Here is a 23,556-nt window from a genome sequence, read left to right on the forward strand (position 1 = left end):
AAGGAGGTGTTTTAGAGTTCTTTTGTCAAATTATGCAATAATAAAAGATACCAGGAAAAACAAAAATAGAAATAATGAAATTTCAATTTTTTTTAATGTTTATTTATTTTTGAGAGAGAGAGACAGAGTGCAAGTGGGGGAGGGGCAGAGAGAGAGGGAGACACAGAATCTGAAATAGGCTCCAGGCTCTGAGCTGTCAGCCCAGAGCCCGACGTGGGGCTCGAACCCATGAACTGTGAGATCATGACCTGAGCCGAAGCCAGACGCTTAACCTACTGAGCCATCCAGGCGCCCCAAAATAATGAAACTTTAAAATGAACTAAAGTTGTTCAGGGAAGAAAGTATTATATTAAACTTTCCTTTACTTTGTAGCAAAAATTTATATAGTCACAATTATATAAACATTGAATATTAATATCCCTAGAAATTAAGGTAGTAGGAGGATGTAGGGAGAGAAAGCATGAATGCATATTTTTGTGATTGTGTTGTGTGAAGAGTTAAAAACTAATCTTGTGTAAGAATAAGTCAGTAGATTATATATAAACCTTAAAAATGTTGCAGTTTTAACAGAGACATGCTGTACAGAATTATGGAAGTAAATACAACTGACATAGCTAAAACAATTAGAAGAGTCGAAGTGAAGTGGACACTGCTATGTTTTACTGTTAGCCTTGATGGAGTGTTTGACTTTTTAAACCAGGTACATCTACTGTATGATAAAAATAAAATTTGCATTTAAAATAAAGTAATCCAAGGTGCCCGCATGGCTCAGTCAGTTGGTTTTGAGCCAAAACTCATTTGGTTTTGGCTCGGGTCATGATCAAGTTCGTGGGATGGAGTCCCATGTCGGGCTCTCTGCTGACATCACAGAGCTTCCTTGGGATTCTTTCTCTCCTTCTTTCTCTACCACCCACCCCTCTCTCTCTCTCTCTCAAAATAAATAAACATAAAAAATAAAAAAGTAATCCCTTGGCTTTTCAATATAACACTTATGAAATTTATCCCTCTACTGTAGTTGAGTCACACCTGCTAGTCTCTGTTACCTCATCTCTTCACATTCATTTGTATTTTAGCTATGATAGAGCTCCTCACACCCCTGCTCTTCATTTTGAGCATATGCCAGGTTCAGTCCTGCTTGGTAGGTTATGCCCCCAGATCTCTACATGGTTAACTACCTTATTTTGAACTTAGTTAAAATATCATCCTTCTAAAGATACCCTCTCGGACCAGTCATTCTGCAGGCCATTAATACTATCTGACACTGCCTTTCTTGGGAAGGGGACCGTATAAGGGATCCACACCTTGATCATGCCCAGATATAGTTGTTTCAGCACAGAGCCACACTTTGTAAAAGTAAAGTAGACATTTTCAAGAGAAAGAAGAAAAATTATCTTTACATCTCCCAGGTTTTATTTATAAGCAGTGACAGAGTATCCTCTGTATTTTAGCATTAATCTGCACTACAGGTAATTTAAATGAACCAAAACAGTTGTCTGTAGAGACAGTTTAGTTCAGATATACTCCTATAAATGACATCCAAGTGATAGAAAGCCAATAAAATCTATCTTAAAGAACTACAGGATTTGACTTCTGTATTAGTTATGTATTGCTGCATAACAAATTACCCCAAAACTTAGTCACGTAAAAAGAGCACCTATTATCTTAACACTTTCTGTGTGTTAGAAATTCGGGAGTTGCTTAGCTAGGTGATTGACGTAGAGTTTCTCTTGAGGTTGTAATTAAGGTATTAGCCAAGACTGCTGACAGCTAGTGATTTAACTGGGCTGGAAGATATGCTTCCAAGCTCATTCTTGTGACTGTTGGCAATAGGTCTTTGTTCCTTGCAAAATGGGCTTTTGCATGGGGTTGCTTGACTATCCTCATAGCATGGCATCTGGTTTCCACCAGAGTGATTCAAACAGAGAGCGCAAAATGGAAGTTATGATGCCTTGTATGGCTTTTCCTTGGAAATCACACTCTGTCATTTCTACCACATTCTACTCAGTACAAAAAGTCACAAAGAACAGCCTGCACTAAGGGGGAAGAGAATTAAGCTTCACTTCCTGAAAAGAAAAGTATCAAAACATTTGATGTGTTTTGCCCACATAAAATGTGGGCACATTTTAAAATTATCAAACCCATTAAGTGTCTATGTTATCATTAGTTATTTATGGTTTTATCTAGTACTGTGGCATTCCCTAGTAATAAATATTATAAGAAATCATAAATACATAAACTAAAGGGCAACCTTTAAGTCCTTCTGTCCCTGGAAAGGCAACTAATATTCATGGGAAACTTACTACATTTCTTTGTACTGCATTCTTAATGTTTGTTTTCTAATTTAAGCCCCTCACCACCTTGTGAATTGGATATTATGTTTATTGAATATAAGAACAGTGGCTTTTACAAATATTAGTGACATTCCCAAGAACATATTTTTAAGTAGAGCATTACACTAAAATAGATGAGAGGTGCCTGGGTGGCTCAGTCAGTTAAGTGTCTGGCTTCAACTCAGGTCAGATCAGTCTTATAAGTTCCAGCCCCATTTTATCCCCTGGGCTCACAGCTCAGAGCCTGGAGCCTGGTTCAGATTCCATCTTACTCTCTCTGCCCCTCCCCTGCTTGTGATCTGTTTCTCTCTCTCTCTTTCAAAAATAAACACATATTATATATATGTGTGTGTGTGTGTGTGTGTGTGTGTGTGTAATGTAATAAATAATATATACTGTTTACTTTGGTGTAATTACACTAGTGAGTCGATTTAGTTTGAAGACAAATTTTGTTTGATAGACAAAATGCTTTATAATTTTTATTTTTAAAAATTTTTTTTTTCAACGTTTATTTATTTTTGGGACAGAGAGAGAGACAGAGCATGAACGGGGGAGGGCCAGAGAGAGAGGGAGACACAGAATGGGAAACAGGCTCCAGGCTCTGAGCCATCAGCCCAGAGCCTGACGCGGGGCTCGAACTCCCGGACCGCGAGATCGTGACCTGGCTGAAGTCGGACGCTTAACCGACTGCGCCACCCAGGCGCCCCTATAATTTTTATTAATTAGTTTACCATATTTAAAAATTGGGAGACCACCAGAATTTGGCTCAGGTCATGATCTCACAGTTCATGGGTCTGTACCCTGCATCAAGCTCTGTGCTGATAGCTCAGAGCCTGGAGCTTGCTTTGGATTCTTTGTCTGACTTTCTTTCCTTCCCTGTTCACACTCTCTGTCTCTCTCTCAAAATAAGTAAATAAACATTTTTTAAAATTGGGAGACTTCAAATGAAATCCAGAAATCTGTATTTTGGGCTTCTTTGTTATTTTTATTTATTCATTTTTTTATTCTTGTTTTTCCTTTTATTTGAAGAATACTTGATATGCAGTATGTATTAGTTTTAGGTGACATAGTACATATTTATATGCAAACACAGTGGTCACCACAGTAAGTCTGCTTACCATCTGTCACCATACAAAGTTGTTATATTATTGACTGTATACCCTATGCTGTACATTACATTGCATCCTTGTGTCTTATTTATTTTATGACTGGATTACTGTACCTCTTAATCTCCTTCACCTGTTTCGTCCAACCTCCCACCTCCCTAACCTTCTGGCAACCATCATTTTATTCTCTGTATCTAAGAGTATGTTTCTGTTTTGTTTGTTCATCTGTTTTGTTTTTTAGACTCTACATTTCAATGAAGTCATGTGATAATGGTTTTTCTCTGATTTATTTCACTTAGTACATCATAAGATGTACTTATGCTAAGATATACTCTAGGTCCATCCATGTTGTCACAAATGGCAAGATCTGTTTTTTTTTTTATAGCTGAGTAATATTACATTGCATGTATATACCATGTCTTCTTTACCCATTCATCTACTGATGGATGTGTAGCTTGTTTCCATGTCATGACTATTGTAAATAATGTTGCAATGAACACAGGGTGCATATGTCTTTTCAAATCACTATTTTCATTTTCTTTGCATAAATACCGAAAAGTGGAATCGCTACATCATATGGTAGTTCCATTTTTAATTTTTTGAAAAACCCCAATACTATTTTTTGTAGTGACAGCACAAATTTACATTCTTACAAACAGTGCACAAGGATTCCCTTTTCCCCACATCTTTCCTAACCTTGTTATTTTTTTCCTTTTGATAATAGCCATTCAGACAGTTATGAGGAGATGTCTTATTGTGGTTTTGATTTGTATTTCCTGTTGTTAGTGATGTTGAGCATCTTTTCATGTGTCTGTTGGCCAACTCTAAGTCTTTGGGAAAATGTCTGTTTAGATCCTTTGCCCATTTTTTAATTAGATTGGTTGCTAATTTGAAATTCAGTTTTATGAGGTCTTTATACATTTTGGATGTTAATCCTTTTATTGGATATATCATTTGCAAATAACTTCTCCCATTCAATACATTACCTTTTCTGCTGGTCGATGGATTCCTTTGCTGTGCAAAATCATTTTCTTTGATGTGGTCCCACTTATTTATTTTTGCTTTTATTGCCCTAGCCTGAGGATAGAGAGTTAAAAAATATTTATATCATAGAGGCACCTGGGTAGCTCAGTAGGTTAAGCATCTAACTTTGGCTCAGGTCGTGATCTCCAGGTTAGTGAGTTTGAGCCTTACTTTGGGCTCTGTGCTCACAGATCAGAACCTGAAGCCTTCTTCAGATTCTCTCTCTCTCTCTCTCTCTCTCTCTCTCTCTCTCTTTCTCTCTCTGTCTCCCTCCCTCCATCCCTCTCCTTCTGCCCATCCCCTGCTCACACTCTGTTTTTCTCTGTCTCTCTCTCAAAAATAAGTAAAAATTTTAAAAAGTTTGAAAAAATATTTATTATCAGTAAGACCAATGTCAAAGACCTTATTACCTATGTTGCCCCCCCGTCTTGGAGTCTGATGGCTTCAGGTTTTATTTTTAAGTCTTTTATCAATTGTGAGTTTATTTTTATATATGATGTTGGAAACTAGTCCACTTTCCGTTTTTTGCATGTAGCTGTGTATTTCTCTCAACACCATTTATTGAAGACACTGTTTTTCTCGTTGTATATTCTTCCATCCTTTGTCATAGGCCAATTGACTTTATAAGTGTGGGTTTATTTCTGATCTCTCTATTCTGTTCCATTGACCTATTGGGTCTGTTTTTGTGCCAATACTATTTTGTTTTGATTATGATAGCTTTGTAGTATAGTATGATATTCAGGATTATGATACCTCCGGCTTTGTTCTTCATTTCCAAGATTGCTTAAGCTATTTGGTGTTGTTTTTTTTTTGGGGGGGGTGGTCCATATAAATTTTGGTATTATTTATTCTAGTTTAGTGAAAAAGTATGTTGGTAGATTGATAGGGATTATATTGAACCTATAGATTGCGTAGGTAGTATGGCCATTTCAATAGTGTTCTATTAAATAGTATGTGAGCACAATAAATCTTCCCATTTATTTGTGTCATCTTCAGTTTCTTTCTCCAGCCTCATAGTTTTCAGACTATACATAGTTCACTTTGTTGATTAAATTTATTCCTACACATTTTATTCTTTATGTTATTATAAGTGGGGTAATTTTCTAATTTATTGTTCAGGTACCTCATTATTAGAATACAGAAATACAACAGATAGCATTAGTCTTTAATACACTAATACATTAATACAACAGCATTAATACAACAGATTTTGTATTATTAAGTTTTACTTAATTCATTTATTAGTTTTAATAGTTTTGGGGCAGAGGTTTAGGATTTTTTTTTAACGTATAGCATTATGTTATCTATGAAGAGTGACAGTTTTATGTTTTCTTTAACAGATTTTTTTTTAATTCCAGTGTAGTTAACATACAGAATTATATTAGTTCTAGGTGTGCAATATAGTGATTCAACAATATACATTACTTAGTGCTCCTCATTATAAGTGTATTCTTAATCCCCTTCACCTATTTCACTCACCCCCTACTACCTTCCCTCTTTAACCATCTATTTGTTTTCTATAGTTAAGTCTATAAAACTTAAGTTTTGGTTTGAATCATTTGTCTTCCTTTTTGTTTGTTTTGTTTCTTAATTTCCACCTATGAGTGAATTCATATGGTATTTGCCTTTCTCTGACTGGCTTCTTTGCTTAGTAGTATAATCTCTAGATCCATCCATGTTGCATGTGGAAAGATTTCATTCTTTTTTATTGCTGAGTAGTATTCCATCGTATGTATGTATGTATGTATGTGTATTCACACACACACACACACACACACACTACATCTTCTTTGTCCATTCATCATTGATGGAAATTTGGACTGCTGCCATAATTTGGCTATTACAAATAAGGCTGCAATAAATAGGGGTTCATATATCTCTTTGAAATAGTGTTTTTATATTCTTTGGTACATACTCAGTGGTGGAATTATTGGATCATATAGTAATTATATTTTTCATTTTTTGAACCCCCATATTGTTTTCACAGTGACTGCACCAGTATGCATTCCCAGCAACAATGCACAAGTTTGTGCCCCCCAACACACACACCCTTGCCAACACTTGTTTCTTGTGTTTTTTGATGTCAGCCATTCTAACAGGTGTCAGGTGATATCTCATTGTGTTTCTGGCTTGTATTTCCCTGGTGATTAGTGATGTTTAACATCTATTCATGTGATTCTTGGACATCTATACACCTTCTTTGGAGAAATGCATGTTCACGTCTTCTGCCCATTTTAATTGAACTATTTCTGTTTTTTTTTTCAGACTTGAGTTGCAAAAGTTCTTTATATATTTTGAATACTAATTATCAGTTATTTCATTTGAAAATATGTTCTCCCCTTCAGCAGGGAGTATTAGTATTATTTAGTTTTATTTTTAGTATTGTTTCCTTCATTGTTCAGAAGCTTTTTATTTTGATACAGTGCCAATAGTTTATTTATCCTTTTGTTTCCCTCACTTCAGAAGACATATCTAGAAAAATGTTGCTATAGCCAATATCAAAGAAATTGCTGCCTGTGCTCTCTTGTAAGATTTTTATGCTTTTGGGTCTTATATTTTGATCCTTAATCCATTTTGAGTTTATTTTTGTGTATGATTAAGAAAGTGATCCAGTTTCATTCTTTTGCATGTAGCTGTCCACTTTCTTAACACTATTTGTTGAAGAGACTTTATCCCATTGTCTGTCCTTGCCTCCTTTGTGGAAGATTAAGTGAGCATATATCACAGGCTTATTTCTGGGCTCTGTATTCTGTTCCACTGATCTGTATGTCTGTTTTTGTGCCAGTGCCATATTGTTTTGATTACTATAGCTTTATAGTATAACTTGGAATCTGGGATTGTGATAACTCCAACTTCGTTCTTCACTTTCAAAATTGCTTTGGTCGTTTGGGGTCTTTTGTGCTTCCATACAAATTTTAGGATTAGTAATTATAGTTCTGTGAAAAATGCTGTTGGTGTTTTGATAGGGAATTGATTCAATGTGTAAATCATTTTGAGTAGTATAAACTTTTTAACGATATTTGTTCTTTCAATCCATGAGTATGGGAAGTCTTTCCATTTCTTGGTTTTGTCTTCAATTTCTTTCATCAATTTTTTTATTTTTTTTTAATTTTTGTTTATTTTAGAGACAGTGAGGGGGAGAGAGAGAGAGAGAGAGAGAGAGAGAGAGAGAGAGAAGGAGGGTTGAGGGAGGGCATGAGTGGAGGAAAGGGGCAGAGAGAGAGAGAGAATACCAAGAAGGTTCCATGCTCAGCATGGAGCCAAACATGGTGCTTGATCCCATGACCCTGTGACCATGAAGTGAGCCAAAATGAAGGGTCAGTTGCTTAATCAAGTGAGTCACCCAGGCACCCCTCTTTCATAAATGTTTTATAGTTTTCAGAGTATAGGTATTTTACCTCTTTGGTTAAGTTTATTCCTAGGTTTTTTATCATTTTTGGTGTATTTGTAAATGGGTTGTTTTCTTAAATTCTCTTTCTGCTGCTTCTTTAGTGTACAGAAATGCGATAGATTTCTGTAGATTGATTTTGTATCCCACAACCTTACTGAATTCATTTATCAGTTCTTTTTTTTTTTTGGTGGAGTCTTCAGGATTTATATATATATATATATATATATATATATATATACACACACACACACACATATATATATACATATATATACACACACACACACACACATATATATATATATATATACATATATATATAGTATCTTCTTGCCTGCAAATGGCGAATGTTTTATTTTTTCCTTAATAATTTGGATGGATTTGTTTCTTTTTGTTATCTGATTGCTGTGGTTAGGAGTTACCACATTACATTGAATAAAACTGGTGAGAATGGACACCCTTGTTTTGTTCCTGATGATAGGGGGAACACTTTCAGTTTTTCTCTATTGAGTATGATAATAGGTATGGGATTTTCATATATGACCTCTGTTGTGTTGAGATATGTTCCTTCTAAACCTACTTTATTGAGGGTTTTACCATGAATGGATACACTTTGTCAAATGCTTTTTCTGCTTTAATTTACATGGTTATATGATTTTTTTTATATGTTCTCTTGTTGATTTGATGTGTCACTTTGAGTGATTTGCAAATATTGAATCACTCTTACAGAAATAAATCCCTCTCGATTACAGGGAATAATTATTTTAATGTAATGTTGGATTGGGTTTGCCAATATTTTGTTGAGGATTTTTGCATGTAGGATCATCAGAAATATTGGCCTATAGTCCTCTATTTTATTGGTGTCTTTATCTGGTTTTGGTATCAGGGTAATACTGGCCTCACAGAATGAATTTGGAAATTTCCCTTCCTCTTCTACTTTCTGGAATACTTTGAGAAGAATAGGTAGAGTTGTCTGGCTAAAGGTTTATCATTTTCAGTGATGTCTTTTCAAATGTTTTCATTTAAATTCGAGTTAGTTAACATATAGTGTAATATTGGTTTTCAAGAGTAGATTTTAGTAATGAATTACTTACATAGAACACCCAGTGCTCATCATAACAAGTGCCATCCTTAATTCCCATCACCCATTTAGCCCATCCCCCACCTATGTCCCTCCATCAACCCTGTTTGTTCTCTGTCATTAAGAGCCTTTTTTACAATTTTTTTTAATATTTATTTTTAGAGAGACAGAAACAGAGTGTGATTGGGGGAGGGGTAGACAGAGAGGGAGACACAGAATCCGAAGGAGGCTCCAGGCTCTGGGCTGTCAGCACAGAGCCTGATGCTAGGCCTGAACTCATGAGCCATGAGGTCCTGACCTGAGTGGGAGTCAGATGTTCAACCCACTGAGCCACCCAGCCTCCCTATTAAGAGTCTTTTATAGTTTGCGTCCCTCTGTCTTTCATTCCCTTTCCATATGTTCATCTGTTTTGTTTCTTAAATTCTACATATGAGTGAAATCATATGGTATTTGTCCTTCTCTGACTGACTTATTTTGCTTAGCATAATACACTTTACCTCCATCCATGTTGTTGCAAATGGAAAGATTTCATTCTTTTTAAAAGTTTTTTTAAATGTTTGTTTGTTTGTTTGTTTGTTTATTTTGAGAGAGAGAGAGAGAGAGAGAGACAGAGCATGAGCAAGGGAGAGGCAGAGAAAGAGGAAGACACAGAATCCAAAGCACACTTCAGGCTCTGAGCTGTCAGCACAGAGCCTGATGTGGGGCTTGAACTCACAAACTGTGAGATCATAACCTGAGACAAAGTCAGATGCTTAACCAACCACACCATCCAGGCACCACTGTTTCTTGAGTGATCTTTTCAAAGAACTATCAGCTCCTGGTTTTAGTGATCTGTTACATTGTTGTTAGTTTGTTTGTCTGAGTTTTGTTTTGTTTTGTTTTGATTTCTAGTTATTTACTTCTGCTCTAATCTTTATTATTTCCCTCCTTCTGATTTTGGATTTTTTTTTCTATATCCTTTAGGTATAAGGTTAAAAGGTTTTGTTTGTTTTTTAAGATTTTTCTTATTTATTGAAGTGGGCCTGTATCTCTATAAAATTCCTTCTTAGAACTGCTTTTACTGTATCCCAGGGATTTTGAAAAACTGTGTTTCCATTTTCATTTTTCTCAGGTATTTTTTAATTTTACTTTTTTTTATTTCTTCATTGACACATTGTCTAGTGGCTTGCTGTTCATCTCCATATGTTTGTTTTGTTCTTTGCTTTTTGGTTTTCTTTTCTTTTTTATTTTCTTCTTTAATTGATTTCTAATTATATACTGTTAAGGTCAGAAAAGATACTTGATATGATTTCAGTCTTCTTAAATTTATTGAGATTTATTTTGTAGCAAAACATGTGATTTATCCTATAAAACATTCCATGAATACTTGAGAAAGATATGTATTCTGCTGTGTTAGGATAGAGAATTCTGGTAACTTTACCTGGTCTAATTCAGGATATTGTTTTCTCATTAATTTGCTGTCTGGACATCCAGTGATGCAAGTAGACTATTAAAGTTCCCTACTATTATTGTATTTCTATCAGTTATTCCCTTTGTATCTGTTAATATTTGCTTTATATATTTAAATGTTCCTATGTTGGATGAGTTAATATTTACAAGTGTTACATCTTCTTGTTGAATTTGCCCTTTATCATTATGTAATGCCCTTCTTTGTTTCTTGTTGCAACATTTGTTTTAGAGTCTAGTTGGTCTGATATAAACATTGCTACCTCAGCTTTCTATCCTTTCCATTTGCATGGAATATCTTTTCCTATCCCTTCACACTCTGTCCATGTGTGTCTTTGGATCTGAAGTGAATCTTTCTTATAGGCAGCAATAGACTGTATTTTTGGCCCCTTTGAAATAATGAAGCATTTCTATGTCAAAACAATCAGCTGAAATCAATCCCACCTTTTTATGTAAATGTATAACTTCAGGCTATCTTCTAGTTTAGTCTTAGTTCCTTCCAAAAAGTTTTGCCTATTTATGTTATTTTTCTCGTTCTTGTGGACATTTACCTTTTCTATTTCTGGCTAGTTGAAGACTATATAGCAAATAATTTGAAAAAGAAATCAAGAGGTAAATTTTGTCAACGTGTAACTTTCAAAAAGTTAAAAACATGACTCATATGATATATAGTATTCACTATAGTATTCATATATTAACTATATGTTAAGGAGTCATTTATCTCACTAATGAGAGAACCAGAAGGATGGTAAATCCAGTTCAGAGGAGCGCAGAAGAGACTGTAGAATTTATAATCACTGAAATAAAAACATGCTAATTTAAAATTGTAAAGTTAGATATAAAACCACTTAATGTCATATAGCAATAAAAAGGGGTATCTTTACTACGTGATGGAAATCATTTGCATCTCTATTAGACAAAAAAAATTATAATCAATGTATAAATTAATATCTAAATTCATAGATATTTGGACTGAATCAGTAGTAAGCTATAAGTTAAACAAAGGTATATTACTTAGGAAAATTAACTAGTTATTGAAGGTGCCTATTAGACAATGGTTCAGTGTGACATTGAAGGCACATATAGACATTCCTTTATATTTTTTTAACAGGATTTTGACTTTTTTTCTCAATAATTTTGTGGCATGGACTACTCTATTAAACAATACTGGAGTAAATGTGTCCTTCTGCTAGAGTACCATAACAAAATGCCACAGGCTATATGGCTCAAAGAATAGTAATTCATTTTCTCACAATTCTGAAGATTAGAGGTTCCAGATCAAGGATTCAACAGGTTTGGATTTCTCTGAGGCCTCTCAGTGGCTTACAAATAGCCTCTCTTCTCTGTGTAGGGATCCTTGGTATCTCTCTTTGTATGTCATAACCTCTTTTTATAAGTATAGGGTAAGGTTAGATTAGGGCTCACCTTAATGGCATTGATTTAATCATCCCTTTGAAAACTTTAGCTCCAAATGCAGTCACATTCTGGGGCAATGGAGGATAGGACTAGAAAATATAATAGGAATATATTTAAATTTTTGTTCTGGTACAGTAATAAAGCCCTGAACTAAATATTTATGATTTTTTTAATATGTCATAAAATGATTATAATTATCTTCAGCAACTTCCTATGATCTTGGTTGTATTTCAGCAAAATGAAGATGAAATACTGAATCCATTGTCTAGAAGATTTACCTATCTTCTGAAATGTGTAAATAATTCTGGCCAGATTTACTTATTTATGTACCTTTATATCTGTCAGCTTGCTTACTTGAACTTTTTGTCTAATTTCCTCCAATCTTAATAAAAGATTACATTAAAACTAGACAGAAACTTCAAATATAAGAAAAGGAAACAAAGCCAATTCCCACAATAACTGAGTGTTTGGCTCATTATTAGGTTCTTTCCTGAGACCTTGTTGCTTCAAACTTGGATGGTTGTTAACAATACCTATTGTTTCAGTAGCAGAGGATATTTCTGTGATATGATACAGACTTGAAAAAAAGGTGTGAATGCTGTCAAACAGCTCTTTTGTCCGAAATTTCACTTGCATAGACTACATCAACTACACAGTTGAATGGACTCTGATACATACTTTATCTGAACTGCAGGTATTTAAAATGGCATTTGAAACAGTGGGTTCTGTTCTCTAGTTGATATAATAATGTAAAAAGAATAAAAACAAACAAAGCATACATTTCCAGATTTCTGGAGACAGAAATATTTCAGCTTTTTAAAAATCCTCACTGCTGAACTGGTTGAGAAAAGCTTCATGTAGTTTGTGGAAATTTAAATGGTTATATTTCCATAAAGACTGTGCAATTCAGGAATGAAACTGTAATCGATAGCTTGAAAATGTGTGTCCAATGAATTGCAGTATCTGCTTTCTGCTTGTCCTTGTAAAGCATGATAGAAATTCCACAAAGTTGCTACTTTCCGTACCTTGCTTTGACAATATACCATTACGAGTGACAATAATGACACACGCATCTATATTAGTCTTTTTGTTGAAAGGGTATCATTCACTGAAACAGCATGTTACTAAGGAAGTATTTTGAAGCATAGAGCAAGAAGAATGTTTAGGTTCAGATTGCAGAAGGAAACTCTGCTTTGTCAATGAATCAGAGATCCATAGTAAGTTTGAACAAGAAGGTGTCAAAGTATAATTTCTAATAGATAAAAACATGACTGTCATGAAATTCAAGAATAAATATAAACCAGAAACTTATTTATGGAATTATTGAGGTAACCAGCACAGTAGTGCTGATCTAAGAGCATTAGTGGAATTGGATAATTACAAGCATTTTAAGGAAAAAGAATGTATAAATAAAATTTGTCGGTAAGTATAAAAATGGTTAATGCCTCACAGGGCAGTACAACCATAACCTTTGAGGTTATCTTTTCTACAAGATAATTATTCACAAATTAACATGAAATTTCACAGTATAAAGGTCTGATCAAATGGAAAATATTCAAGTCAAACACAGACACATTCTCCTAGAGCTGCTCTATCCCTTGTAGCCACTAACTACCTACCTAAATTTTTAAATTTAAATTTGAGTGAATTAAAATGAAATACAACACAGATTTAGTTTCCCTGTCAAACTAGCCACATTTTAAGTGGTCACTAGACACATTTGGCTAATGGCTACTTTATTGGACAGCATGGATGTAGAATATTTCCTTCTTCACAGAAAGTACTATTGAATAACACTTCTGTGGAAAATTAATATTTGATCAGGCCTGTTTTATAATGCATATGCATGCCACTGAAAAACATCACCACTCCTTTGGCTTAATTTCCAAGTTTTGAGTATTGTTTGTAAACAAAGAGACTTTACAGATCTATTTTTCCAGCTCCTTTTTTTAATGGAAGAGGATTTGAAAATATAAATTTACCTTAGATTCATAAAAAGTTTACTCCTCTTACTACTGAAGAGTTTAGCTGTGTCATTGAACCAATTTTCACGTTGGGTTGAGTGAACTATTTAGTATAAATAAGAAAACTGGGAGAAAATTTTATTGTAAATACTTACATTTTGGGATTTAGAAATCATTTGTCCATTTGTCTAGATCATTCTTAGTCCTTAAATAGCAAGAAGAAAGGTATCAAAAGGTAGTCATTACTTTATAGAATAATTAAATCACCTATTTTGACCTAGCAAGAAATTAATTATCTGTGTAGTTTTGTTTTTTTGTTTTTTGATGTTGTTGGTTTTTTGTTTTTTTGTTTTGTTTTTTGTTTTTTTGTTTTTTTTTTTTTTTTTTAATCATGAAACCATCTATACTTTTGAAATGCTTTCTCTGATGGTTTGGGCAGACTTACACAGTCTTTGGCTTATGATACTAAATTTGCATGTGTAACACAATGATTTTGTTTTTAATGTGTGTTTTTCAGATGTGCAACAAATGGCGATTGACTGGCTTACCAGAAATCTCTATTTTGTGGACCATGTCAGTGACCGGATCTTTGTTTGTACTTACAACGGGTCTGTGTGTGTCACCCTGATTGACCTGGAACTTCACAATCCTAAGTCAATAGCCATAGATCCAATAGCGGGGTAAGAAGTTCTGTTTTATAATGTTTGATATGAAATAGTTTCCATTAAAATAAGTAATGCATCCAAAAATTGTATAATAGATCGGTCTCTGACAGGAGCTGTGGAATATAAGATTGCAGGCTCAAAGTATTTTTAAATGTTGATATTAACAACTGCATTGCAAGGAGAAAAGAAGGGCTATAATTTACCATGCAGAAGCTGGGTAATACCAGTTCCTTAACACATTTATATTGCTGGCCTAACCTGAGATACAAACAACCCTCTTCACAATTGCTTTGGGGTCACCAGACAAGAGCCTCAGGATAGTTTTAGGTTAAAGAGAGGAGAACTTTAAGTTCCCTTAGCAGTAGACCTTGTAGTCAGCAAGCTTCAGAAACACCACTTGAAAGATGTGCTAAGAACAAACTTACGTTCAACACATTTGGTATTTATAAAAGGTGTATGATGCATGTTCATGGGTACTACTAAAACATTAAAGTCATCCTTGTTAGTTGAAACCATCTTTTTTTTTCCCCTCCAACTACTGATATGTAAATACTATATAATTATGGAGTTACTGAATTCTTTATCAGAATTCATCTTCACTTTTTTTTTTGATTTTCTAATTTTGCAAGCCACTTTGTTGGTTAAAAGTATGTCTTATCTGACCTTCTTTTATCTAATAGGCTCATTAATCTTTTTAAATATTTCACAATTTGTCAAATACAGTCATAAATGTTTAAATTCCCATCAACTTTGTTCACATGATTAGAAAATCAATATAGAAATTATGCTTCAGTTTTACAAATGCTATGGTATTGTTGAGTGGGAGGGGCAAAAACTATATAGAGTACTATAAATTCAGTTTTTTCACCAGTGCGTACTGGGCAAGGATACTCTCACATTACTGACATAGTGTATAATTTTAATCGGAGGAACTGTTGTTTTTTTCAGATGTAAGTTGTAGCAAAGATTTGAAAACTGAAATTTAGCTTGTTACTGGTTTAATCGTCCCCAAGCAGTTGAGGCTGAAATGTCTGATGGAACGTATCCTAAACTGCCATAAGCCTCCATTCAATAAATGGGAAAATATTTACTGAAGAAACAGCTGTCCTCCATATGTGGACTTTTGTCACTCTTTACTTAAAGTCTGATTGAATATTAAGATGCATCATCACAATGGTTCTGATTTTGACAAGAACAGCTTGCACGTAAGAACTTTGCTAGGAAGGCTGTGTAATATAATTCTTGAATGTAGCTCTATTTGTATTTGCAGCAGATGGTGACTTGACTCAATCTGACTGCAGTGATGCTTCAAAAGACATTAGTAAAAGAAGTTGTATTTAAACTGATTTGTTTGGGTTGTTGGATAAGGGTAGTAAGAAAGAATTGGAAATTTACAAATGTGGTAACAACATTCTTTTGGAATTATTTTGGAATTCTGTCTAGAAATATATTTGCTTGCATGTTTTTCCCTGGATTTGCTAACCGAATTTCAAAGTAGCCTTTAGACAGTCTTATTTATCAAAAATGTTAAGAGGTGAAGCTACTGTCTTTCTCCCCTCATTCTACCATCTTATCTTCCCCCATTTTTAAAAACTAAGATCCAGAGACCCTTTTTAAATAAAACTGTCCATCTCGAATATAATATATGTGAGTACCATCTCTCTTTCAGGACAGCAACATAGTTTATATTCTCAAGCTTCCTGTTTCTCTCTGTCATTACATGAAAGAACCATATTTTGTTACTTTTGTCAAAGGAATTAGGAGTACAAAACCCCCATATTGTTTGCACTTATTCTCTGCAGGATTCCTTGGGGCCTAGTAACTGTTTAAATGTAATTTTGTCATGTATCATTTATCACAATAGGTTCTTTGGAATTTTTCGTTTGAGTTTGCTCTGTGTCTCAAGCAGTTTTTCAATCATGAATTGCAGAAATCAGAGAAAGCAGAGCTCTGTTCTTTTATAAATATAAGCCTGTTTGGAGTATAACACTTTCAAATATATTCTACTTTTCTCTTATTATCAGAAATTTGGCTAGGATTAATACAATGCTATCTAGGAAAGGAACAGTAGGTTTTTTCCTTTAACTTTTACTTCTGGGCCTGCTCCAGCGTAATTTGAATAGGCAAAGCTGGAACAACTGTGCATGACCTACCAAAGGGGATATGTGCCACCAGTGAAATTTCTCCTACCTTTTCCTAAGTGTATGGACTGAGTGATTATCTTTGGCTCATTCTCTTAACTTCTGAAATCATTGGAATACATTAAAAGTCAAATCTGATTTTTAGAGCTTGACCTTAATAGCAGTAGAAATGGAGGGAGATTTGCCTTACTTCTTTCAAAGCTGCATTGAAAAAGAAATCTTTTACTTGGCTATACTTTTAACTTTCACTTCTAGTGATGGTAATGACATTGGAATTGATAATTTGGGAAAAAATCTATTTGCGGGGATGTGTGGTACCGTGTATGAAACCCAAACATAGTAGAGTTATATGAGATGGATAACCTGAAGGACAGGGGAAATCTCCTTAGTCATGAGAAAAAGCAGGAATTGAATATTTCTTGAGTATACCATTTTTCTATGTAGGATGGACTTCTGACTTGTAGAGAATGAACGGCAGAGTGATATGTAGGATTTATGTGTGAATCCATGACCTCATGAGTGAAATGAATAAAAAGTATATCGTCTTTATTCTCTATGAGAGCAGGCCAACTGCTAGGAGGAGAAAGTCTCAAAGTTGAGTACACACAGAAGTGATTGACAGTATTTGAATATTTAATACACTTTTTCCCATCACCTACCTGGATCCCCACTGCTGGCAAAACCAATCATAGATGAGACATTAGAGATAGAATCAAAGTTAGAGATAGATCAGGGAATAGGATGGGCTTATGAAATTCTAATCTAAGAATTTAGAATTCTGTATGAATGTGGGACACCAGAAAGTAAGGTAGGTTTCCCTATGACCATGAAAGGGCTTTTGTAACAAGGGAATCCTTGGGGTAGATATCAGGTTTTTCAATTCTGTCAGGTGGCTCCCAGAGCCAGCCTAAGTTCCAAATTAGAGCCTGCACTCACTAGTCACTTTTTTATAGGACATAAGTAGAATTGTTGAGGACCTTTGGCTGTTAATCCCCTCATACTGCACTGTGGATAAATTAAATCTGTAGATTGTACTCCCACAACTAACCACTATCTATTAGTTTGGGGATTCAGATGGTTCAGAAGTTGCTATGGGTTTGAAAATTAGGAAGCACCTAAAAACATGCCACTCTGTGCTCTTATTGTCCTCATGGAAGTATCAATGTGGATGAGTCATATACTCTTCTGCAATTCATAAGTGCCCCTAATATTCTGACATTTATATTCACATTTTGATAGGTTGCAAATTGTGAGTCCTAATTTTTTTGAGGAAGAACTACCCTCTACACATACCCACAAAAATGTTTCTTTAAAATGATGTGAACTTAGTCTCCCTGAGAATCTTTTTGCATATTTCTCTTTATTAGAAGAAAATTCAGAGAATGGAGGTAATTCAATACCTTCAATAATCATTCTATTGAGTTTATGTTTCGACTTGCTTTAAAATTCCTCTTGGAGATCCTGAACTTAAAGTTTCTTTCTTCTTTTTTTTAATGATTATTTATTTTGAGGAGAGTGTGAGCAAGCAGGGAAGGGAGAGAGAGAGAGAGACAGACAGACAGACAGACAGACAGACAGACAGACACTCCCAAGCAGGCTACATGCTCTCAGTACAGAGGCCAATACAGAGCTCAAAACCGCGAACCGTGAGATCATGACGTGAGCCAAAACCAAGAGTCACATGCTTAACTGACCGAGCCACCCAAGTGCTCACTCTTGAATTTAAAGTTTCTTAATGTGTTTTCTTATCTTAGCAACAAATTCAAGTGAATATCCATTATATTAGCTGTATTTTAATTTTTTATCTGTTCATAGTCTAAATATCTATATGCTGATTTCCTATTTGCACCACTACTACCTTTTCGGAGTGAGTCCAACACTCTTAGATAACATTTAGATTCATAGAGAATTATCTGAACAATAGGCATTTGTCTAAATTGGCCATTTTACAAGGTTTTTCAGGAGAGTTTATCATAGCCACTTTTCAATCCAAAGTTCCTTTCAGGAGTTGCTGATGTGATTAGGCAAGACAACATGGAAATGCAAGTTCATGTTTCCCGGTCTGAATTATTTTAAGTGAAGCTAGTTGTTCAAAGACTCACTCAGGGGTATAAATCCATATTAGCTGTTTTGTGTATGACTCAAATTATTCTCATTAATTCATTTTGTCTAGGGTCAAACTCTCCAAATTACTCTCCAAACCTTTCTGTAAGTGGAGGTTCACGTATGGCATTGCCTTTAATCACTGTCTCCTTCCAATACAATTTATATTGTGATTACCCTGGGAATACGGAAAAGTAATTTGGAGTGGTGTATGTTCATTACACCTTTTACTGGAAACTTAACCCAAATTGACTCAACTTTCACTGTGTTCTTAGCTCACATTATTCATAATAGTAACTCAGAATAATGCAAAACATTTTACATCTCTATTTGCCCTCTTTGCTGTTCTTTCTCTCTCTTTTTACTCTATATGTTTTAAATGTTTGTTAAACTTATACCCAAATTACTGACTTCATAGTTCTATTTCTAGTAATTATATTTAGTATCTTCCCAATCTTGCACCCACTCTCTATAAAAGAGATTTCTTTGAGTTATCACTCTGATAAATGCTGTCCACTCAAATAAAGGAATAGGAAAAAAAGCACAATTATGAAGGAATTTATTATTTCACTTTTAAATCTAAATATAGGATAGTCTCTGAGTTGATTATTTTAGTGGCTCAACAATATCATTCAGGATCTGGGTCCATTTACCTCTTTGTGATATTATTATGATTAGTGTATGGTTTTTAGGTTAATTCTCTTGCCATCATAAGATGAAGTTCTAGGGATCTTGTGTAGAAACATGGTACTCCACTCAAAAGAAGAAAAAAACATTTTTTTGTTTTTGTTTTGTTTTTTTTTTCCTTAGATGTTCATGTCTTCTTAGGCAGAAATGGGGTAGATGCCTTCCTGAATGGGACAAAACCCACTTTTTTTTTTCCACCATTGATATGTGAAAGAGTGAAATTAGGGCCAAGCAAAGATGGAAAAATAAATGGACTAAGAACCAACATCATCTACTACATCCCCTGTCATATAACAGTTCTCTCTTATGTGCAGTTCTTCAAATTTCTTTTCCCAGGCACTGAGGGGGTCTCTTTGTACTTACCTTAACTTGTTTGGAATATGGACAAATACTTTATTCCAATTCTTTAGTCCCTTTTCTAGGAGAACCCTTCCATTTCCTTTTAGCCAAGGCCATTCAAACTCATTTCAAGGAGTATTTTTCTTATCTCTTTTCAAGGCAAATGACATTTCTTTCCAGTAATATTTTATTTTTTATTTAAAAAATTTTTAATGTTTATTTATTTTTGACAGAGAGAGAGCAAGAGAGTGAGCATGAGTGGGGGAGGAGCAGAGAGAGAGAGGGAGACATAGAATCCGAGGCAGGCTCCAGGCTCTGAGCTGTCAGCACAGAGCCTGATGCGGGGCTTGAACTCACCAACCATGAGATCATGACCTGAGCCGAAGTTGGATGCTTTACTGACTGAGCCACCCAGGTGCCCCTCCAGTAATGTTTTATATGATACAAAGAAGAGATTGGGTTGGGAGTTCTCTGGGAGTTCTCTCCTAGTGTTCCTATTTTTATCTTTAAAGATATACTTTAAGAAACTGATGGGAGCTTTTATTCTATTCAGATTCTTCAATGGTTTTGCAATCTATGTGAATATTCTAAGCCTAATGCTACTGGGGTAGCATTAAATACATTATTGTTTCATTTATAAAGCAATTCTCAAGTGGCATGAAAGTTTTGTATTCTCTGCCATAGAATAGTTTGCACACTGGAAGAATCTATGCCATTTTTAGACAAGAATAATTTTATATTTCCAATTAATGTAAAATTATTTCTAATTGTTTCTTACATAGAATTGTATGAAAACAAGAAGTAGATATGAGCAAATGGTATTGCTTTTGAAAATATATGGACAGATTTCCTATTTCACTCAGTTATAATAAGGGCATGAAAGATAATGGTATGATATATTTTCTTATGGAGCTTTGAGTATAACAGAATTATGCATTAAATATCAAATATTACAACCAAAAGATATAGTTATTATAGTTTACAAAAAAACATACATTCTAAACAACAAATTCTAAGCAGTAATTTATTTGAAGTTTATGAGCTAAATACTGGGTTAGGCACAAATATTATTTTCAAAAAACAAAACAAAACAGAAAATGTTGGTTTGTAAACACCACAAGGGAAAAGACAAAAATTAAAAACAATAAAATACATACTTGACACCATTCGCCTTTTAAGTTACCACTCTTTCATATATAACATAAATTCAGGATTTTATTGTAGGCCATATAATCATATTCAACTAAAAAAAAAGAATCAGAAGTAAAAAAAAAGTCAGCTTTTATGCTGGGTTATATTTTGTTCTGCTTGACTGCTGAGCCTTGAAGGGTATTGATCGAAAATTGATATTTTCCCTTGAGCCAGATTCACAGTGGTTTGACTAGGGAGAAATTGGCTTGGCTTTAGGGTCAAGTTGGATGTTTTATAGTGTCAAATAGTGTTTACTCAATATTTTTTTTTTAATCATGAAAAGGAAAAAGTCAAATGTTGAGGGTAGCTGGTCTTCTGTCAGTTTTACTGAGGTAATTGTCTCTGTAATCTCTTGTAAAAATTGTTTATGCGGGAGGCAGCGCACTGCCTGATTACGAGATATACTACAAATCTGTAGTCGGGGCACCCGGTTGGCTCTCAGTCTGTTAGGCACCGTACTTCAGCTCAGGTCATGATCAAATGATCCGTGAGTTAGAGCCCTGCGTCCGGCTCTGTGCTGACAGCTCAGAGCCTGGAGCCTGCTTCAAATTCTGTGTCTTCCTCTCTCTGCCCCTCCCCTGCTTGCATATGCGCTCTCTCGCTCGCTCTCTCTCTCTCAAAAATAATGAATAAACATTAATTTTTTTAAATATAAAAAAATAAATCTATAGTCATCAAAATAGTATGGTACTGACATTAAAATATACAAATAGCCCAGTGAGTGGAAAAGAATTGAAAGCCCAGAAATAAACCCAAACATATTTGGTCAACTAATATTTGACACCAGAGCCAAAATACTCAACGGAAAAAAGACAATCTCTTTGTACATTGTGCTGAGATAATTGAATATTCACATGTAAAAGAAGGAAACTAGCCTTATATCTTCTACCACTCACAAAAATTAAGTTGTAATGGGTCGAAGATTTAAGTATAAGACATGAACCCATGAAACTCCTAGAAGAAAACAGGAATAAAACTCTTTGACATGGGTGCTGGTAATTAATTAATTAATTTTCGAATGTGACATCTAAAGCACAGGCAACTAAACAAATAAATAGATTAACAAACCAACCAGTGGGACCATATCAAAATAAAAAGCTTCTGAACACCAAAAAAAAATCAACAAAGTTAAAAGGCAACATCTGGGATGGCAAAAAATTTTGCAAACTATGTACCCAATAAGAGATTAATTTCCAAAGTATATAAAGAACTCATACAACCCAGTAGCAAAAAAAAAAAAAAAAGACATCAACCCCATTAAAAAATGGGCTAAAGAAAAGCATAAGAGACTGTTAAAAACTGAGAACAAACTGAGGGTTGAGGGGGGGTGGGAGGGAGGGGAGGGTGGGTGATGGGTATTGAGGAGGGCACCTTTTGGGATGAGCACTGGGTGTTGTATGGAAACCAATTTGTCAATAAATTTCATATAAAAAAAAATGGGCTAAAGATACAAATAGACGCTTTCCAAAGAAGATATATGAAGGCCAACAGGTACATGAAAAGATGCTTAGTATTATTAGTTATTAGGAAAATGCAAATTAATAGCACAATGAGGGATCACCTTATGCCTGTTAAATGGCCATCATCAAAAAGACAAGAAATAATGCTGGCATAGATGTGGAGTAAAGGGAACCCTTGTGCATATAAATTGGATACAGGGAATGTAAATTGATACAGCCATGATGGAAGACAGTATGGAAGATACTAAAAAATTAAAAATATGATTACCATATGATACAGTAATTCCATTTCCAAGAATATATCCAAAGAAAACAAAAACACTAACTCAAAAAGATATCTGCACCTCCATGTTCATAACAACATTATTTAGAAGAACCATGACATAGAAAGATACTAAGTGTCTATCAATGTATCATTGCATTTTTATACAAAGAATTTGTGATACACACATGCATGCATGTGCTCACACGTGTACACACACACACACACGCACACACACACACACACTGGAATATTATTCAACCACTAAAGAAAAAAATGAGGAAACCCCATCATTTTTGACAATATAGAAGGACTTTGAAGGCATTATGCTAAGTGAAATAAGTCAGACCAAGAAAGACAGGTACTTTATGAACTCGTTTATATGTGACATGTAAACAAAAAGAAAAAAAAAAAAACTCTCAGAAAAAGAGATCAGATTTGTGATTACCAGTGGCAAAAGTTGGAAGATGGGAGAAAAGATACAAACTTCCAGTTATTAATAAGTACTGGGGATGTAATGTACAGCATGGTGAGAATAGCTAACACTGCTGTTTGATACATAGGAAAATTATTAGGGGATTAAATCCTGTGAGTTCTCATCACAAGGAAAAATATTTTTCCTTTTATTTCTTTTTTTTTGTTATTGTATCTATATGAGAAGATAGGTAGATGTAAGCTGAATCCATTATACTATATGTAAATCAAACTATCATGCTGCATGATTTAAACTTTTACAAACATATATGCCAATAATTTCTCAGTAACACTGGAAAAAACATGGAATAAAAAAAACTTGTGTTTAGATAAACAACTGCTCATAAAATGTGCCTCTATGTCATCTTAAACTAATTTAATGTTTTTTGAGAAAAGCAAAACAAATGATTTTTGTCATTGTTCTTCATAATGATTGAATATAGGTTATAGTAACATTATCAGCAACCAAACTATTAG

General features: G+C 34.4%; 1 protein-coding gene across 1 annotated transcript in view; it reads left to right on the forward strand.

The window, feature by feature from the left end:
- The window catches only part of LRP1B (LDL receptor related protein 1B), a 1,918,909-nt gene that overhangs the window by 929,182 nt on the left and 966,171 nt on the right, over positions 1-23,556 (forward strand). The window contains exon 7 of the mRNA XM_047084146.1: positions 14,275-14,437. Coding sequence (XP_046940102.1) covers positions 14,275-14,437 — 163 coding nt within the window. The remainder of the gene's footprint in view (positions 1-14,274; positions 14,438-23,556) is intronic.

The sequence above is a fragment of the Lynx rufus genome, unplaced genomic scaffold (genome assembly GCF_022079265.1).
Source record: "Lynx rufus isolate CCGP_SWC_20201006 ecotype Redwood Valley unplaced genomic scaffold, mLynRuf1.p SCAF_2, whole genome shotgun sequence".
NCBI classification, from domain to species: Eukaryota; Metazoa; Chordata; class Mammalia; order Carnivora; family Felidae; genus Lynx; species Lynx rufus.